Here is a 21,244-nt window from a genome sequence, read left to right on the forward strand (position 1 = left end):
ATGTTATGCCCAATAAGTAATTATGCGGTTTCTTTATTAATCTTTCTTCTGTCCTGTTAGAATTTTATCTAATTCCATTAATTCTTTGTAAAAACCCTGTAATTTAACATCTTTCTCATATCTAGACTATCTGCACATGAGAATACCACGTTATATCGATCCCTTGCTCACTCATTTCTTTTGTTTTAAGTTCCCCTTCTTTATTCAAAATATCTTTATATCTGACAATGTTTCCCATATTAATAATATTTGGGTGGATCAATACTTCCATTGTTGAAAGCCAAACTGGTATCCTCAAATAATGTTGTTCTTTAATTTTCTCCCACATGAATAATAATGCATTCCTTATATAATGTCTTTGAAAATATCCATGTATCTTATTTTTCCCATATCACAAGAATGCATGCCAGCCTAATTGCAAATCATGTCCTTTCAAAGTCAATAATCTTATATTTCTCAGTACAATCCACTCTTTCATCCATGCTAGTACTGCTGCCTGATAGTACAATTCCCAGTTTGGTAGTCCAAAGCCTCCTCTATTTCTTATATCTTGCATAATTTTCAGACCAATTCTTGCTTTTTCCCCTTGCCAAATATACTTATGTATTACTTTATTCAGTTCCTCAAAATATTTCTTTTCAAATTTTAATGGAATTGTCTGGAATAGATACAATAGCCTTGGCAGTATATTCATTTTAATTGTTGCTATTCTTCCTACCAAAGATAATTGCAGATTCTTCCATTTTTCCAGATCTACTTGGATTTGTTTCCACAATTTATAATAATTACCTTCCTTAATTGTTACCCATCTTGCTGTCAGTTGGATCCCTAAATATTTAACCTTCTTTACTATCTGAATGTCTACCCCCTTTACTAATTCTTTTTTTTACTTATCTGTCAGATTTTTAACTAAGATCTTAGTTTTCTTTTTATTTATTTTCAGCTCTGTTACTTCTCCATATTCTTCTATTTTTTTATTAATTTAGGCCCTGTTGTTAATGGATCTTCCATAATAAAGGCTAAATCATCTGCAAACGCCTGCAATTTGTACTATAATACAACATTTTTATGCGTTCTGAGAAAGTTAATAGTAGGAGGGCAGTCATGTTGTTTTACTTTCATTGATGTAGTGTTATGTTAACATTTTTCCTAAAAATGTAAACAAAATGTTCCTATTTAACTATTTTATTTGACTGAAAAGGTCTATGCAAACTATATTTGCAATTGTTTTAAAAGGTAAAATGTGTAAACTTATTGTGTTTTATTTGTAGAACTTGTGCTGAAATAAGTTCTTGCTTATTTATAAAACTCTGCTGGATCATGTTTCTTTTGGCAAAAGGTAAGGATGTTTAAATCATATTTATTATTACATGAATTTACTTCATTTAAAATTGTGTTTATAATTGAAATAATGGTTTGATTTATGAAGTATTTGGGGGACTTTTTGGTTTAATATTGTTTCAAGACAATAAAAACAAGTAAACTTTAATATTATTGAGTGGTATATTATAGAATTTTTAAAACTTATTTTTATTCTGAGATCTCAAAGGATTGTGATAGTCCCTCCTCATATAATTTCTATAATAAAAATGTGTGGCAACAAGAAAATGACTTGCCATGTGTCATTCAGGGAGTTTCATGATCTAGTGGAACTTGAACTTCAGTTTCTCTGTTCCAATCCAACATTTTAACAATGCATTATAGTGGCTCACTATTCTGGTATGACTGTGTAAAGTTTATCTTATCAATTTATTTGAGCAAAAGAAAGATGAATATATTTAATATCTGTACCAGCTGAAATTCCATATTCCTCTACTTATTTTTTTATTTATTTCTATCCCATATATTATTTTTACAAATAAGGCTGCAAACATATCCAGCACACCATCCTCCTGTTTTCCTCACGATAACCCTGTGAAGTGAGTTGGGCTGAGAAAGAGTGACTGGCCCAAGGTCACCAATTGGCTTTGATAGCTAAAATGGAATTAGAACTTAGGGTCTACCATTTTCTAGCATTAACCACTAGGCTGGGTGTCAGCAGCCTTTGGCTCTGGAGCCACGTGCGGCTCTTTCAGCCCGCTGCTGTGGCTCCCCACAGCGCTGCTGCAGCTACCTCCATGGCCTGCCCATCATGCGCAGCTCAGTGAAAGTTAGCGCCCTTCACAATGGGGGAGATGGGGTCCCCTCCTCCTCCTGGAGCCCATTATGACGTGGAGCCACAATATGACCTTCCCCACTCTCCCCTGGCAACAGCAGCGGCATTGTATGTGGGTTGGGAAGTTGGAGAGGGAGGGGAGAGAGAGAAAGAGAAAAAAGAGAGAGAGAGAAAGAAAAAGGAAAAAAGAGAGAAAGAAAGACAGTGAGAGAGGGTGGGAAAGAGAGAGGAAGAGAGAGGAAGAGAAAGAGAGACTGAGACCGACCTTCATTTTATATAGGTGGGAGTGAGTGATGTCAAATTGGCCATGCCTACCCAGGTTTTATGGCTCCTGGTGTTTTCTTTTCTTTGGGAAATGGATCCAAATGGCTCTTTGAATGTTTAATTTTGCAGAACCTTGCATTAGACCAAACTATTACTAACATTTTATGAATTTTGCAGCTTCCTCTGAATTAGGGGGTACAGGAGAAAAGGAGCAAATAATTATTTTATAATAGCTTTGATGAACATTTTAAAGAAAAAGTCTTGATTTCTAAAGATTTATACTCAGCACAAATATTTTTATTTAATATTTCAGGAAAAATACTGCAGATGGAAGATGATTTGGTTATCTCTTTCCAGCTTCTGCTGTGTGTTTTTGATTATTGTACCAGACAATTACCCCCTGCACTACTTAAGGAACCTTATAGTAAGGATTTAATATGTTTCATTAACAAATATAATAATAATGACTATATTAAAATAATTATAACAATTCAAAAGATGGTATCTTGCCTTATACATTTCATAGCTGTGTTTTCATTTCAACTATCACTTTCTTCTACTTCTGTTCTAACTCATTTGTGTCAGGTACAAAAGATCAGATCCACACATAGTCCAATTAAACTGATTTATTGCTACTCATGTCTATGCACAGGAATATTCTCAACTAACAGCATCTTCTGGGAGTAAGATAAGAACATTTGAATTTAAGGGTGCTGACTTAGTCTGCTTGTGGCTACATAGAAATTTTAGGCTGAGTCATCCAAGTATATGAACTGGCTTAGAATTATATTTTCTCATGATGGACAAAAAGTTATTTGTCCATTTCTTTTACATCTCTTTATAATTCTAATGGTGATTATAAAAACTGGAAAAACAACTGGAAAGACATTACCAAATGTAAAGAGAATACACATTCCTATATTTATTTTTTTCCAGAACTAAAACTGAAACAAATGTTTTATATTCGCATTACAGAATGGAAGATATACTGTTTTGTAAACTAGTCTTAAAAATGCTGGAATATCATGTTTTAATTTATATAGGGACGGCCAATCAAAGATTATAGTATTGGTCTGAAGTTGCTACTGCATCGTAATATTAAAGTATTGGAGATACAGCTGATGGTAATTCAAAAGTCAATATTCAGAAGGCCACAAATACCTCACTTGTTAATATATCTCTGAAAACATTTTATGTACAGGTAATCCTCTATTAACAGTCATTTGCTTAGTGACCGTTTGAAGTTACAACGGCACTGAAAAAAGTGACTTATGAATGCTTTTCACAATTAAGACCATTGCAGCATCCCCATTGTCATGTGAACAAAATTGGGATGCTTGGGAACAGTTCATATTTATTCATATTTACAACAAAGAAAGGTTGTAAAATGGTGCAAAATTTACTTAACAACTGTCTCACTTAGCAACAGAAATTTTGGGCTCAGTTGTGGTTGTTAATCAAGTAGTACCTGATTAACATTAAATTTATTTATCTGATCATTTATTAAATTTATTTGCCGCCCATCTTGTTTTGAAGCTACTCTGGACAGCTTTTAAATTTTTATATTTAACAATACATTTCACTTAGTGGTGGGTTTCAAAAATTTTCACTACCGGTTCAGTGGGCATAGTTAGGTGGGGGTGCATGTGACTGAGTGGGTGTGGCCAACTTGACATCACTCACGTCCATGCCCACTCAGTCACACGACCCCCCCCCCCAGGGAGAAAGACTAATGGTGCTCACAAGTAAACTGAGGCTCCTAAGTGGGATCGAGCCTCCCTGCTCACATCTTTACCTGAGGGCATCGCTGGCAGCCACTTCCTTCTGAAGTCTGTGCTCTTCCCATTGCTGCTTGGCCTGCTTGATGCGCGGAGCCAGGTGGTGGTGGTTTCGTTTGCTGCCTGCAAGCTCTGGGAGGCGAGAGCCGAGAGAGCAAGCCAGGATCTGCCGGCTGCCTGTAATCTGCAGTTTACTCGTGAGCACGTTTATTTGTGAGCATGGTGCTCATGAGTAAACTGCAGATTACAGGCAGCTGGTGTGAGCGCTACACCTGAAGGGCAAGGCAATCTTTGGTAGAGGCGGTGCTGACTGCCCTGCGACACTGGGGACCCTGCCGGCTTTTGGGGCTGCTGCTCACTGTATTCTAGCCAAAGTCGCGTGGGAAAACTCCATGGGGTGTGGCCAGACAGCGGTCACTATTGGTTCTACGACCTAGGCCAGCATACCACTATCGGTTTTATGCTTACTTTCCTTCAAGAGCTTAAGATGGTATACTCCCTTTTCACATTTTCCCCACAGCAACAACCCTATAATGAAGGCTAAGCTAAGAGCAACCAGCCCATTCAATAGGCTCCAGTGGTTGAAAATGTACTAGATTTTCTTAGTGTGTGGCCAAAACTCTCTATATATCTATATACCACACTGTCTCACACGTAATAGTTATTTTGAGAAGCACTGGGCCTGGCAAGGAGAAAGGCTTAAACATGTGTGGATCTATCTGTTCGTGCCTGACAATTTCTGATCTAGTAAACAAATCCTTTTTGTATACTTAAAAACACTTTTTAAATTTTGTTTATTGCTTTGAAGTAATCCTTTACAATAAGCAAATGATTGGCTTTTTTCCATAGAATCTATAATTACAGTATCGTCTCGAACAAGTAGACAAGGTCAGAATAAAAGTGCAAGAACATCAAAAATTGATACAGACATCAAGGTTATTGAAGAGCTCTGTAAAGAGTATGATTGTAGTTTGGATGAGGTAAGAGTAGATTTTTTATAATTTGGTATTTTTAATACAAAATATTTTTAATTTTTAATTTATCTTACCAAGTAAGATAATACATGAAAGAATATGAAAGTAATACAAAAAAAATGAAAAAAAGAAACAAACAGTTTTACAACCATTTAGTTGGTGACCATTCCAAGTGACAGCAGCACTGAATGAATGGGTGCTATGCCTGGTCCAGGTGTCCCAGAACTCTCACAATCTGGTTGTTCTTCAATTGGTGGTTCTTTCCCTCCCACCCACCCACACAGCTTTCCCTAGTTTTTCTGGGCTCATGCTAATCAGCCACTTGTGCACCCTCCCTCACCTACACCACACACCCATGTACACTTCCCAGTTTACATGGCGTCTTCTGCATACACCCTCCCTGGCCCACCTCTTGTGTACTTTTCCTAACCTTTGCTTCTCACATATCTTCCCACATCCTTGTGCACCCTCTCCAATCCTCCCTCATATTTTTTACTATGGTAAAAATGGTCTTAAAGTTGGATCCAATGACTTGATGAATAGTTTTACAATTACATTGCTTCGCATTCAAAATTCTGGTCTCATTTGTTATAAGTCAAGGAGTACTTGTAGAATGTTTTGTCTTTTATGTAATGTCATCTAAATTAATAGTGTTCCATAATTAATTTATGTATTAACAAGCACTCAAATGCTAATCCTAAGTAAAAATAAATATCTTAGGATTTCACTAGCTAAATTGAAATTATTTTATGATAATTATAATTGACTTTATATTTTATCAGCTATGGAATATGAATGGAAATTCAGCAGAGTATGCTGAAGGCTGTCTTGGAAAATTTCTTCTCATATCCCATTAAGATCCTGAAAATTGCTGGGGTCCACATAATAGAAAGGGTGTTCATTTCTGGATTTTTAAGCTGACATGTTTCCGCCCTGTTGTTTATATTTTAATGAATAATTAACTTCATGAATGTCGTGAATATTCAACTTTTTGGGAAAATTTCTGCAATATTTTTCCCCAGCCTATATCCTAATTATACATTTTTTTCAAATTCCATGATTTTTAAGTTTATTTATATGTTTATTTACATCCCACTTCTATTTTTTTTTACAAATATCTCAAGTCAGCAAACATGTCTAACACACCTTCCTCCTCCTATTTGTTCTTTGCTGTCATTACTTTGTAACAGGATCAGTAAAGCTAATCCTGAGACATGCAGTGAATTTAATTTTCAGGTGGTAAAATAACAGAAGGTATTGCAGAAAAAGAAGATGATTAGTCTTTTTATGGTCAAAACTTAGGATGCTGATCAATCTACTTAGAACAGTTCATGCAAATGGTATGTCCTAAACCATATGTTTTTATAGGAATTCATACTAAACTAAATGTAATTCTAGATAACAAATCTCAGATGTAGCAATGTCTTCATGCTACTATAGTAATAAACCACATACATTTTAATACCATTTTAAGCATGAAAAATGACACTGATGCTCTTTTATAATTTTAGGTGAAAAATGTTTACTTTACTAGCTTTATTCCATTTCTGAATTCAATGGGCATTACATCTTTCAGAAGACTTCAGGAGGTAAACCTAAATGAATTTGAAAATCAGTTTGCCATTATGAATTCTTGATTTGATTTTGATAATTAGAAACTTGTCCCTTGATAGACTTTTCTAATAGTGAAATGCTACTTACCAGTTTATTAATATTTTTTCTTAATATGGAGGTATTTGAATGTCACATGTCATGTGGTTCTTAAACTGTTTTACCCAATTACCCCTTTTCTGATAGGTTTCCAAAATTGGATCCTGGACTCAAAAACAAAAAATATATAAATCACTCCATTGCCCCCAGGATATACCCATATTATTCCTTTAGTAATAATTTCCCACAGTGTAAAAACCACTGCATTAGATGATAACTTTTATTAAAATAAATGGTATAAATAAATAGAGTATAAATAACATTTTCTAAAATAAATTACATATAAATGTATCGTAGATGAATAGTTCATTTTCAGTATGAATCCATTTTTCTTTCAACTTAAGGTTGAAGATATGTCAAGCAAATATGAAGAAATGTATTTGAATAACAAGGATATTGATGCTAGGTTATTTCTAGAGAAAGATGAGACTTTGAAATATGAAAATGAAGAAAGGTAATATGTTTTCTTTTTTGCATAGTCTGTATTCCAGTAATATCTATTCATTCATTAGATAATCTGAAGATTAGCTTCAGCTGCCTCACAGGGAGTGACTCACAGGCACCTTATTTAAGAATGAAAGATTAGAATGAATATCCAGATGTATTATCTTATTGACAATAGAACAGAGTCCAATTTGGTTAAAGATAGTATGCTCTCTTTTATTAATTCCTATTCAGCTTTGGCAATGCTGTTGCTGCTTTTGTAGAAGCTTGGGCTAAAATGGATATTTGATCCTTCCAAGTTATAATATAAATAAGTAGATATGATTTTGAATTTCAAGAGTCAGTAAAGCCAAAGTCTGGGACATTTTCTAAAGGAAATGAGAATGAATAAATACTAGATGAATATCGAATACATCTTGAAAAAAATTGAGTGAAAAGAATGAAATAAGAAACCTCACAGAACAAGGACATTTGGGGACTACAATTATCAGAACTCAACTAGGAGTATGTAACTATCCCATTAACAAGAACTCTGTCAAGAATGATGGGGGGAACAAATGTGACCAGAGATTTTAGCTTGGTTTAAAATAAGAAGCTTTTATATACATGACACATATGCGTAGAAACATTTTTCTTATATTAAGTTTACAGTTAGAGAGAACTCCTACAAAAAACCAAATTGAAGATTCTCCTATTGTACTTCCACAAACCCCTGTTCGGTAAGAATCATTTAAATTGTATTAATATTGAATTATTTTAATGATCTAATTTAATTATTTCTGAATTGTAAGTCTCACGCATTTAAATAAGTTGAAAAAAATAAGTGTCAAGTTTCATAAATATTTAGGTCTTATTAAAATATTGCATACATTTACATTTGTAGTTTCAAAAGAAAAATGCAACAGTAAGCATAGCCTGTTTTAGGGGTCCAATATTTTAATATTAGCAGTTTTCTCAGTATATAGCAGAATGTTTTCAAATCTTGCATGACTTACATCAATTTAGCAAATCTATGATTGAAATTGTCATACAACTTCACTGCCTCTACAAATAATTTCTTCATAATATGGGTAATTTGAAATGCTTCAGAGGATGTTAATACTACAATTATAAGAAACAACTATAATGTTATATTAAAAATATATATTTCTGAGGAATATATTTAAATGCTGTTGTGTTTCAGAAAATACTAAGTGTTCTTCATTCACTTTAGAGCTGCAATGAATACTATTCAGCAGTTAATGATAATATTGAACTCTGCAAGTGATTCCCCTTCAGACAACCTTCTCTTCTATTTTAATGTAAGTAGCAACAATTTAACTACTTGTGACTTCTTAATAGTTTGTATCAGATTGTGTTTTGTTTCTGGCTGGAAATAATTGCTTCAGGCATGATATGGTTAGCTTAAAAGTAGACATGTGAAGAGGTTGGCAGTGTATACTGCTCTTGGTCAGGTTTGTTGGCTTACCAATTTGTGCAATAAGTTAGAAATTTCTTTATGCCATTTTGTGTTTTTATGAAGAATATTTATGTAAGTTCTTTTCCTGCAATTCTAAAGTTGGTTGTTTAATTTCTGCAATTATTTTTTGTTAGTATAGTAACAACATTTAATAAATCCCCATGTTTGCTTTTGCTCAGGTATGATTTGGGCATGCAAAAATACTGTTGTTTAACTAAATGGAGTGGAATATAATGGGAATTCTGTTGTCTTGTAATTGCTTTTATGAAATATAAAACACACCAGAAATAGCTGGATTCAGGTTAAGACATAGTAAGACAACTGTTAAAACAAGCCCTCTAGTTATAAGCACATTCAAAATTATGGCTTAACATTACAGGAAAACCAGGCTATGTCTTAAGTTGTTAGGATCTTTATTACATTTGTGTAATAAAGGCAACATTAAAAATATGGTTTTCTGCCTGGATGGTCTCCTGGAGTGAGCCGAAAGACAGAAAAGGGAAGCTGTGTGTTCCCTCCCATATTTGGGCATACCAGGAGTTGTGACACAATACATATATATATATATACGTATGTACATACATACATACATACATACACACACACACACACATACATACATACATACATACATACATACATACATAAAGAAAATAAAGAAACATAAATTTTTGAAACATAAATTATAGAGCAGGTGTCCCCAACCCTCAGATTTCAACCCATTAACGACCCACTGCCTGTTCAAAACCAGGCCATGGGAGATATTGGCAAGTGCGTGCATGAGCTCCCTCCTTCAACGGTATCTATCCACTATGGTTAACATTGGCAGAAAGGAATTTCCTCCTATACAACTCTTACCAACAACTTCTCTAAAACATATGGATGTTCCAAAGGACCTTTTTAGAGCTCAGTGACACAGGAGGAAAGGACAAGTCAGTTTCTGTAAAATGATATTTGTGTAATTATGATTACTCCCCTACAGCGTGAATTTATTTATTTTACTTGTTGCTCTGAATAAATTTTCTAAGCAGAGAATAATTACTATCTCAAGCAACCTCAATCTCCCTGCTCTGCTATTAGCCAAGGGGCAATGGCTGAGTTTTATACATCATACTAACGCAAGATTTTGAAAGTAGTGTGGATATGACAACGGTTTGGTCCTAGTCTGGGCAACATCTCATACATGGGAATGTGCTGACACAGAAAATGCCCTTTGCAATGACCCCAGAAAATGGTCATTGCCTGTACTTCAAATTGGAGCACATTCAAAGACCTTTGTTGAACTTAAAGTAAATATAAGCAGACTTTTTAGGCTTATGGGCTAAACTTTGTTTTCCCCCCTCTTTTTCAATCATTGCACAAAATCCTAAAATCTCAGTTAAGCCAGTGGTCCCCAACCTTTCCAGCTTTGCAGACCCGCGTTGGGGGGGGGAGAGGGGATGGTTTCGCACAAGGGGCAGGTGAGCCTGCACTCACCTGCTGCTTCCATGGCCCGGTTCTGAAGGTGCTGCGGCCCAGTATTGGGCAGTGTCCGGGATTGGGGAACCATGTTGCAAGCTGCCCAGAGTCACTTCATAGTGAGATGGGTGGCAAACAAAATTAATAAATATTTTGCCAATCAGTGGAAAAGCAGGTAATAATATGAGAGGCATTGTTTTATATAGCAAGCATCCTTGTCATATTATATCCTAAATAGGTCTATAATATTCATCCCTGTAACAAAAACAACTCTGAAAGTTTCTTGCAACATGTTCATAATAGCAGATCCTAAATAGTAAGATTACTTCCATATTTTGAACTATGTTCAAAGGCAGGTTAATATAATATATAAATAAGAGGTTATCAGAGTGGGAATCATTCCTATCTACTGACTATAATGTTCATAGTAATCATACTACTTTGATAAAAGGAACTCACGTTGCAGCGTTGGTTCTTGTATTGTAATAAAACATCTGTGAGTTTAAATTTTGAATTAATTCAAAGGCTCTTTCTTATATGTTAGTTGATTTAAGAATTGATTTCTTAAACATAATAATTTAATTATTTATTTAATAAATGGGGAAATCATCAAATTTGCAAATGACACCAAGCTGGCAGGAATAGCCAACACTCCAGAAGACAGGCTTAAGATACAGAAGGCTCTTGACAAACTTGAACATTGGGCACTATCTAATAAAATGAAATTCAATGGTGAAAAGAGTAAGGTTCTACATTTAGGCAAGAAAAACGAAATGCACAGGTACAGTATAGGTGGTACCTTGCTCAATAGTAGTAACTGTGAGAGGGGTCTTGGAGTCCTAGTGGACAACCATTTAAATATGAGCCAGCAGTGTGCAGCAAAAAAGTGGCCCAAAAAACCAACACAGTTCTAGGCTACATAAACAGAGGGATAGAATCAAGATCACGTGAAGTGTTAATAACACTTTATAATGCCTTGGTAAGGCCACACTTGGAATACTGCATTCAGTTTTGGTCGCCATGATGTAGAAAAGATGTGGAGACTCTAGAGAGAGTGCAGAGAAGAGCAACAAAGATGATTAGGGGACTGGAGACTAAAACATATGAAGAACGGTTGCAGGAACTGGGTATGTCTAGTTTAATAGAAAGAAGGACTAGGGGAGACATGATAGCAGTGTTCCAATATCTCAGAGGTTGCCACAAAGAAGAGGGAGTCAAACTATTCTCCAAGGCACATGAGAGTAGAACAAAAAGCAATGGGTGGAAACTAATCAATGAGAGAAACAACTTAGAACTGAGGAGAAATTTCCTGACAGAACAATTAATCAGTGGAACAGCATGCCTCCAGAATTTGTGAGTGCCCCAACACTGGAAGTCTTTAAGAAGATGTTGGATAGCCATTTGTCTGGAATGATAGGGTTTCCTGCCCAGGCAGGGGGTTGGACTAGAAGACCTCCAAGGTCCCTTCCAACTCTGCTATTGCATTGTAATTACATGTTTGTTCTGATTAAAACAATCCTATCATGTTGCTAAAAAAATGAAGCGATTGTGATTAAATAATGTACTATTTCTAAAGCTCGTCCTATAGTTGAAGATATTTTGTTTATCTATATTATTCTATAATATTGTGTACCTAAAGATGTTGATGATGTTACCTATTCAGTTGTGTCTTACACTTCACGATTCTATGGGCCAGGTCTCACCACGTTTTCCGATCTTGCACTACTATTTTGAGTTGTTCTGTGCTCTGGCTGGCATCAGCTTTGATGGTGGTATCTAAAGATTTCCTTCCAAATATTACAGAACTGCACAGTTAATCCTCATGAATCAATAGTGAAAAGAATAGAAAATATGGGTATTATCTTCAAGAACAAATTTGCTGAAGCAGTTGGACAAGGCTGTTCTGAAATTGGATCTCAGGTAGGGTTCTTCAGTAATTCAAAACAAAATCTATTTTTTTCTTAAGTGTTAAGTAAATTCTGAACTGGGGAATGCATTGAGTTGGGGAAATCATTGAGTTTAAAGTATTTCTAATCATATAAGTGTTATCATAATTCTTATTAATTCACACCCTTTATATATTTGTGGAACAAAAATATGATGCTGCAAATAAGATGCTGTAAAGCAAGCTGATTTTAACAGCTTAGTTTTTAATATCAGTTCTATTATCAAAACATTGTGTAATCTAGAACTCAAAGAAAGAAAGAAAACATATTTGTTAGTACAATATAGAAATGAAATAAAAACCAATGTTGCCTATAAATGTATTGGAATGAATGGCATTTGAGGTGCTACAATAATTAGAATTGGAGCACTGCTGAAGATGTCTTGCTGAATGTCTTACTTGCCCTCAGCCTGCTATTTATTTATTTTTATTTATTAAATTTATATGCCATCCATCTCACCAATAAAGTGATTGGGTGGCTATCAATTATTATTGGTTGCTCATTTTTACTAAATTCTCTTCTAAAGCAATTAAGAAATGCAAAATGTCTAGAAGAGGTGTTTCAGAACAAAGAGATTGAAACAAACTTGAAAGAGACAAAAAAACTATTGGCATTATTCAAGTGGAAAAGGAAATGAGGCTGAGATGAGGCCTACAGCTTTGGCTGTTTTAGCACTATAAAGATTAATGTAACATCAAGCATTTAATTAAAGATTTTAAACAAGAGAAATTGTTCTGTAAAATAATGTTTAGTAAGTATGTCTGAAATAATTAATAAACTGTCTAAAGACTTATCAAATCACAGAAATTGCTCAGATAGCTAGTCAGGCTTATGATTTTAAGTACTTAAATATTTCTAGCATGAAAAAACCTGAGAAACACATGGATGTTGAAGTGTTTCTGATATAAACTGAAGATCATAACAGACAAAGTAGTATTTGTGAGATAACAATATGAATTGACACCCAGTTTTTCCTTGACCGATGCTATGGATGTTCCATTCCAGTGTCTGGAGGCAGTTGGGGATTAAATAGGCTCCAACTCAATTCTAGCAAGATTAGATAGCTGTGGTGTTTGTGTCCTCTGGAGACAAGATTATTCCATTTTTAGTTCTGGATGGGTAGCTCCAGATAGACCCAGTGCGTAATATGGGGGTCATCCTAGACTCACACCTCCTGCTTAAAGAGCTGGTGGCGACCATGCCTAGAAGAGCTTTTGTATATCTTTGGGTGGTGTACTAGCAATGCCCATTCCTGAACTGGGAGGCCCTGCTCACTGTTCCCCATACCCTTGTAACCTCTTATTTAGATAACTGCAATGTGCTGTATGTGGAGCTGCCCCTAACGAGCAATCAGAAACTGCAATTGGTGCAGAATGCAGCTGAGCAAGTAGTAAATTGTGCTAAATATACAGCACATGAAACAACATTACTATGTGAGCTGCATTGGTATGTTTTCAGGTGGAATTTAAGGTGCTGGTTGTCAAATTTTATTTGGGACTCAGTTACCTGAGGGATCACTTTATCTAAGAGTCTCTATCTAATTCTCAAATTAATTAACATAGATTTTGCAAAATATTACTAAGATTAATGTTTTAAATACATAATTCCTTCAATGCCTTTGGATATATTCCCATGAAGGGATATCATGCAACTATGAGGCATGTATTTTTTATTATTTGGTGCAGTATAAAAGAGAAAGGGATAAAAGCGAATTTAGCACTTTACTTAAACAAAAGTTTAAAATTCCATGTGATGTATTTCCAAAAGTATGTTATACACCGAAGTATTTTTTGGCTCATAAGATAAAATATGTTATAAAAGTCATGATATTGTGTATGCTTTTTTTGTATAGGCATTGAATTCTGTTTTTAAATTTTTGGATGATGGCCTTAGTAGACTTTCTTAAGTAGTACTGTATAATTAAATGGTCCACAAAAATTGGCAAAAGATTAAATAATTTGTATTCATAACTATGAGCTACAATGGTGCAGTGGTTAGAGTGCAGTACTGCAGGCTGCTTCTGCTGCCTGCAGGCTGCCTGCAATTTGGCAATTCAAATCTCACCAGGCTCAAGGTTGACTCAGCCTTCCATCCTTCTGAAGTGGGTAAATTGAGGACCTATATCAGTGATGGCGAACCTTTTTTGCCTCAGATGCCAAAAGCACATGTGCATGTGCTATTGCTCATGCTCACATGACCTCATAATTTAATGCCCGCCCCACAGTGACCCTTGCACATGCGCACGTGACACCCCCCACCCCCACTGCCCCTTGGATGTGTGCACGGCTTTCTAGAAGCCTGGGGAGGGTGAAAACAGCCTGTTTTCCAACTTCCGGTGGGCCTGATAGATCTACTTTTCGCCCTCCTCAGGCTCCAGAGGCTTTCTAGGAGCCTGGGGAGGGCGAACAATGGCCCAACATACAAACTAGAAGTTCGGGAACGGACTTCTAGGTTGCCTGTTGGGCCATTTTTCTCCCTCCGGAGGCTTCCCTGAAGTCTCTGTAGGGTGAAAAACAGCCTAACGCACAAACTGGAAGTCCATTCCCAAACTTCAGGTTTGCATGTTGGGCCGTTTTTTTTCAGGGAAGCCTCCGGAGGGTGAAAAACAGCCAAAAATGAAAGCCAAAAATCAGCTAGCCAGCATGTGCATGTGCGCTGGAGCTGATAGAGCAACGCCTCACGTGCCCTCAGAAATGGCTCCATGTGTCACCTGTGCCATAGGTTCGCCATCACGGACCTAGATTGTTGGGGGCAATATGCTTACAAACTGCTTACAGAGGGCTGTTATAAAGCACTGTAAAGCGGTATACACTGTAAGTCTGAGTGTTATTGCTATTATGTTTCACTTGTAAAATAATACTTTATTTGCTATTTCAGAGGTACAAAATTGGAGTAAGGTTATACTATCGTGTGATGGAATCCTTATTAAAGTCGGTATGTTTTCAGTATATTGTTTTTTATAATACTGTATGTGTTAGCTTTATAAAATGCTATGCTAAATTTTTAGTTATCATATATATATATATATATATATATATCTGTTACAGGAAGAAAAACGTCTGTCAGTTCATAATTTCAGGTATGTTTGCTAAAATATTATTTAGCTATCTCTACTTTGTTAAACTGTTTTAGAATGTTTATATGATAAAAAGTTAATCAGGTATGTTATTTTTTTTACAGCAAACTTTTGAATAATGACGTCTTCCACATCTCTCTGCTGGCTTGTGCTCTTGAGCTAGTCATGGCTACATATGGCAGTAAGTTCAAATTAACTAGAAGCATTATCAAGCAGTCATTCCTGGGACAAACTACTTTTCCCAAAGCATTTTCTGTGATAGGGGATCTACCATCTTTAAAATGTTATTTTAAATGTAAAGTGTTGTAATAATTCAGCATAACAACTAATTTTGTACATGACTTTGTTGCTCTACATTAATCAATTGTGTTCTCCTAAGCTTCAAGAAATGCTTCACAGAGCATGAACGTAGAGACAGACTTGTCTTTTCCATGGATCATCAACATCCTGGATTTGAAAGCCTTTGAATTATACATGATTGTTGAAAGCTTCATTAAAGCAGAACCAAGCTTGACCAGAGAGATGATAAAACACCTAGAATGCTGTGAACACAAAATTATGGAATCACTTGCATGGCAATCAGTAAGTTGCTTCCTAAACATATAATAACATGGTATTGTAGGTCTATGTTCCATAAAATTATTTTGATTGTATAGTTTATTGGGTAAACTCTGAATTTACATTAGGATAATTTTATAAATATATAATCCAAGTGAAGTAGGAGTTAAAGTGGTATCTATTTCCTCAGTAGAACACACATACTTTTTTAAATTGTGAAGACTAGTTTGAAGACCTACATTCCAAGGCATTTTCTATTTCTTTATAATAGTTTTGCTTCTCTACCGTGTTTGGAAACAGATTAGTTCTTGGGTTCTTAAGAGTGAATTGGGAATAAATTACTAAAAAAAGGTAGCAACTTAAGCAGGACAAAAGTATTTGTCTCAGGGGTTTCTTGTCAGTTCAGTATTGGTCTTCTTTGGGGCATCTTACCTATGGCAACATACTCCCTCCACTCCCTATTGGACAGTTATACATAATTTGAATTAAAAAAGGATGGGGAAAAGAAAAATACCTTCATTAGATTTCAAAGACCATGACTAAAGAAATCAAATGTAAGCTTTGTTCTTTAATTTTAATGTATTGTTTTAAAAATTGTAGAAATCGGTATTCGGTTGTTTAAATAATATTGAAAAATGAAAATTGTGGTCAACTCCACCTACCTTTATACATAGAATATCTCTGCTTACCTAATAATAAAGGGGCAATGAACATTGGTTTTTCTATTTTTTAAGTAGTACAGGTAGTCCTCAACTTGCAACCATGATTGAACCCAAAATGTTTGTTAAGTGAGACATTTGTTAAGTGAGTTTTGCCCCATTTTATGACCTTTCCTGCCACAGTTATTAAGTGAATCATTGCAGTTGTTTAGTTAGTAACCCGGTTAAGTGAATCGGGCTTCCCCATTGACTTTGCTTGTCAGAAGATTGGAAAAGGTGATCACATGACCCTGCCCACTGCAATAGTTATAAGTATGAACCAGTTGCCAGGCATCTGAATTTTGATCACATGATCATAGGGATGCTCAAGGATTATAACTGTGATAAATGGTCATGTCACTTTTTTCAGCACCGTTGTAACTTTGAACTGTCATTAAATGAACTATTGTAAGGTGAGGACTACCTGTAAACTAAAGGAAGAAATAAATCAATAAATCTTCATTTTTGTCATAGATCAGCATCATTAAATGAAGGACAAAACATGAGTTTTTCACTTTCTAGTTAAGCACTAAAGCAGTCAAAAGATAACTATTTAATAAGATTAAATAAACAAACAAACAAATATTAAATAAAACCTTACTCTTTTCATAGTGGTCTACTGCAGGCGTCCCCAACCCCTGGGCCGCATCCTGTTCAGAGCCAGGCTATGAAAGTGGTGCGTGACCATGGTGGATGAGCATGCGCATGCAGCTCCATTTGTGTGAGCTGTGGGCATACATGCCTGCCGCTTGCACAAATGGAGCTGCCTGTGTTCACCCGCCACTTGCACGGAACCATCCTCTTTCCTCCCCCTACACTGGTACAAAAAACAAGAAATGTTGGAGACTGCTGGTCTACTGTTTCAAAGACTTATTTTATGCTAGTTACAAGTTTTAGACTGTGTTGAATTACTTCTGAAAGTGTTCGATCCAAATGCATTCAGATAGTCCTGATGATCAAACATTATTTTAACTCTAATCAAAGCTGCCGTAACAAAAAATGGACTCTTAAGTGAATTCCACAAAATATATCAAGATTTAGCAGTACTCACAAGTGTTTTTAATTATGCAACTAAACCTTAGCTACTATTATATTGATAAAACCATCCTACAGATATTGCTATACCTCTCAAGTCTCTTAGCCCAAATTAAGCTTCTTTTCAATGTAGAAGACCTACTTAATCATCCTTTTCCAGAAACTGATTTGTAACATTTAATCAAGAGCATTCTCAGCTTTCATAAGTGGCATTCGGTGTTGCTCTCTCTTTTAGTGTTTCCTAAGATACTTCAACAAATCTTGAAAAGCTTAATTTTATTTATAGTTTATATAACTTTTAAGTATTAGATGCCTACCTACTTTTTTAAATGCCCAAGATACTGAGATACAGGCCTATCTTCTGACTGATTTTGTTCTTAAATGTATTCACATGCTGGCGTGCCTTACGGAGACCTGGTTGGGCCATGAGGGGGGTGTGCCCCTTAGCAAACTATGCCCACCAGGCTTCCGGGCGTTTCACCAGCCGAGAACCCAGGGCAGGAGCGGGGGGGTAGCGGTGGTTATTAGGGAAAGTCTCAGACCTCATGAGGTCACTGTGCCTCAGATAGGCGGGTGTGAGTCCCTCTTTGTGAAGTGAGGCCTTGGAGCTCAGGTGGGCCTTTTTGTTACATACTTGTCTCCCTGCTATGTTTCATTGGCCCTGCCGGAGCTGCTACATGTATTAGCTGGATTGGCGGTTGATTTCCCCAGGCTCATGGTCCTGGGGGATTTCAATCTGCCCTCCATTGGCGAGACAACCGAGTCAGCTCGGGAGTTCATGGCTTCCATGATAGCTATGGACCTAACTCAGTTAATTCAAGACCCCACCCATAATGGGGGACACACGCTCGACCTGATTTTTGTCTCTGGGCAGTGGATGAATGATCTAGATTTAGGGGATATTTCTATTCAACCCTTGTCATGGTCTGATCATTTCCTCATCAGGCTTGACTTCCATACCGCTACCCCTCGCCGTAGGGAGGGGGAACCGACTAGATGGTTCCTCACCAGGCACCTGATGGACCCCGAAAGGTTCCTGATGGAGCTTGGGACTTTTCCTGAATCCCTTGCTCACAACTCGACCGAAGCCCTAGTGGGAGCCTGGGATAGTGCTGCCACTGGGGCTTTGGATCGTGTTGTGCCTTTGCGGCCTCTGACCCGGTGTCGATCCTGGATGGCTCCCTGGTTTACCGGGGAGCTCCGGGAGATGAAACGCCGGAAAAGACGCCTAGAGAGTGGCTGGAGGGCCAGCCAGTCCGAATCTGATTGAACACTAGTAAGAATTTATATTAAATCCTACTTAGTGCGATAGAAGTGGCAAAACGGCAATATTTTCTCCGCTCTTATCGCGTCCGCAGATAACCGCCCAGCCGCCCTGTTTACGGTGACCCGCTCCTTACTTAACCAAGGAACTGGGGAAGACCCCTTCTGCAGGATAAAATCGCTCAGGTCTGGACAGGCTTGGACTCTGACTGGGTAGATTCGGGCGAGCCGACGGGGATGAATCTTGAGGAGACTATCTGGGATGGGTTTGACCCTGTGACCCCCGAAAGCATGGACAGGATTATGGGGAGACTCAGTGCTGCCACTTGTGTGCTGGACCCGTGTCCCTCTTGGTTAGTTTTGGCTTCCTGGGAGGTGACACGAGGCTGGCTCCAGGCGATTACCAACGCTTCATTGAGAGAGGGGTTCTTTCCCACCGCCTTGAAGAAGGCGGTGGTGAGGCCCCTCCTCAAGAAGCCTTCCCTGGACCCAGCTTCTTTAGCCAACTATCGTCCGGTCTCCAACCTTCGCTTTGTAGCGAAGGTTGTCAAGAGTGTGGAAGCACATCAGCTTCCCCAGTACCTGGATGAAGCTGTCTACCTGGATCCGTTTCAGTCAGATTTCAGGCCTGGGTACAGCACGAAGACGGCATTGATCGCGTTGGTCGATGATCTCTGGCGGGCCCGGGACAGGGGCTGTTCCTCTGTCTTGGTCCTATTAGACCTCTCGGCGGCTTTCGATACCATTGACCATGGTATCCTACTGCGACGACTCGGGGGGTTGGGGTAGGGGGCACCGTTTTACGGTGGTTCTCCTCCTACCTGTCGGATCAGTCGCAGTTTGTGTTGACTGGAGGGCAGAGATCGACCCCCAGGAACGTCACTTGTGGGGTGCCCCAGGGGTTGGTTCTCTAACCCCTCCTGTTCAACATATACATGAAACTGCTGGGCGAGATCATCCGTGGTTTTGGGGTACAGTATCATCAATATGCTGATGATACCCATCTTTTTATCTCTACCCCAAACCACCCAAACGATGCCCTCGATGTGATGTCCTGATGCCTGGAGGCTGTGCGGATCTGGATGGGGAGGAACAGACTCAAGCTCAATCCCTCCAAGACTGAGTGGCTGTGGTTCCCGTCATCCCGATTTGTACATCTTGTTCCATCTTTGACGATAGGGGGAGAAATTTTAGCCCCCTCAGAGAAGGCTCGCAATCTTGGAGTCCTCCTGGATACGCGGCTTAGTTTAGAAGAACACCTGACGGCCGTGACCAGGGGGGCCTTTTACCAGGTTCGCCTGGTACGCCAGTTGCGCCCCTTCCTGGATCAGGATGCTCTGTGCACAGTCACTCATGCCCTCGTCCTTTCTCGCCTGGACTACTGCAATGCTCTCTACATGGGGCTGCCCTTGAAGAGCACCCAGAGGCTTCAGCTGGTCCAGAATGCGGCCGCGCGGGTTGTCATGGGGGTACCTAGGTGCTCCCATGTCACACCCCTTTTAGACGGCCTGCACTGGTTGCCGGTTGTTTTCTGGGTGCGATTCAAGGTATTAATTATGACCTTTAAAGCACTCCATGGCTTAGGCCCAGGGTACCTGCGAGACCACCTACTGCCACCAGTAGCCTCACACCGTCCAGTACGATCGCACAGAGTTGGCCTCAGGGTGCCGTCGGCCAAGCAGTGTCAGCTGGTGACCCCCAGGGGGAGAGCCTTCTCTGTGGGAGTGCCTTCCCTCTGGAATGAGCTGCCCCTGGAGCTCCGCATAATCCCCGACCTCCGGTCCTTCCGACACGCTCTAAAAAGTTGGCTTTTCCAGCAAGCTGGCCTGGCCTGTTAATGTTAATGTTAATTTATTTTAAATGTATTGTTTCTTTTAAAAAAAATCGATTTGGTCTTTTGGGAAATGGGTTTAATCTTTTTTTTAACTTTTGTGATGTGTGTTTTTAATGTTGTACGCCACCCTGAGTCCTTTTGGAGAAGGGCGGCATATAAATCCAAATAAACCTAAACCTAAACATCCGATGATGGGACAGATTAAATAAGGAATATTCATGTTACTAGACCCTAATAAAATTCTACCTATTAGCCTCTTGAAATAAAGGAATCTTGCTTCCAATGATAAAGCAGGCAGATAAATCTAGAGGGGTACACTTACACATCTGGAAAATGTTTTTTCTAGTGCAAGTATAGGTTTCCCTGACTTACAACAGTTCATTTAGTGATGATTCAGAGTTAAACAGCACTGTAAAAGGTAACTTATGACAATTTTCACGCTTTTGACCATTGTGGCATCCCCATGGTCATGTGATAAAAATTCAGATGCTTGGCAAGTGCCTCATATTTATGATGGTTGCAGTGTCTTGGGGTCATGGATTACCTTGTCTGACCTTCCCCATTGACAAGGAAAGTCAACCAGATTCATTTA

General features: G+C 38.0%; 1 protein-coding gene across 4 annotated transcripts in view; it reads left to right on the forward strand.

Annotated features, from left to right (window-relative positions):
• RB1 (RB transcriptional corepressor 1) overlaps nucleotides 1-21,244 on the forward strand; it is an 80,531-nt gene that overhangs the window by 29,365 nt on the left and 29,922 nt on the right. For all 4 annotated transcript variants that reach the window (XM_081942188.1, XM_081942189.1, XM_081942190.1 and 1 more), the window contains exons 6-17: nucleotides 1,272-1,339; nucleotides 2,733-2,843; nucleotides 5,047-5,177; nucleotides 6,683-6,760; nucleotides 7,226-7,335; nucleotides 7,970-8,044; nucleotides 8,539-8,626; nucleotides 12,046-12,162; nucleotides 15,066-15,122; nucleotides 15,236-15,267; nucleotides 15,369-15,445; nucleotides 15,644-15,846. In XM_081942188.1, the coding sequence (XP_081798314.1) occupies nucleotides 1,272-1,339; nucleotides 2,733-2,843; nucleotides 5,047-5,177; nucleotides 6,683-6,760; nucleotides 7,226-7,335; nucleotides 7,970-8,044; nucleotides 8,539-8,626; nucleotides 12,046-12,162; nucleotides 15,066-15,122; nucleotides 15,236-15,267; nucleotides 15,369-15,445; nucleotides 15,644-15,846 (1,147 nt within the window). The remainder of the gene's footprint in view (nucleotides 1-1,271; nucleotides 1,340-2,732; nucleotides 2,844-5,046; nucleotides 5,178-6,682; nucleotides 6,761-7,225; nucleotides 7,336-7,969; nucleotides 8,045-8,538; nucleotides 8,627-12,045; nucleotides 12,163-15,065; nucleotides 15,123-15,235; nucleotides 15,268-15,368; nucleotides 15,446-15,643; nucleotides 15,847-21,244) is intronic.

Source organism: Natrix helvetica, assembly GCF_964273705.1.
Source record: "Natrix helvetica genome assembly, chromosome: 2".
Classification (NCBI taxonomy): Eukaryota; Metazoa; Chordata; class Lepidosauria; order Squamata; family Natricidae; genus Natrix; species Natrix helvetica.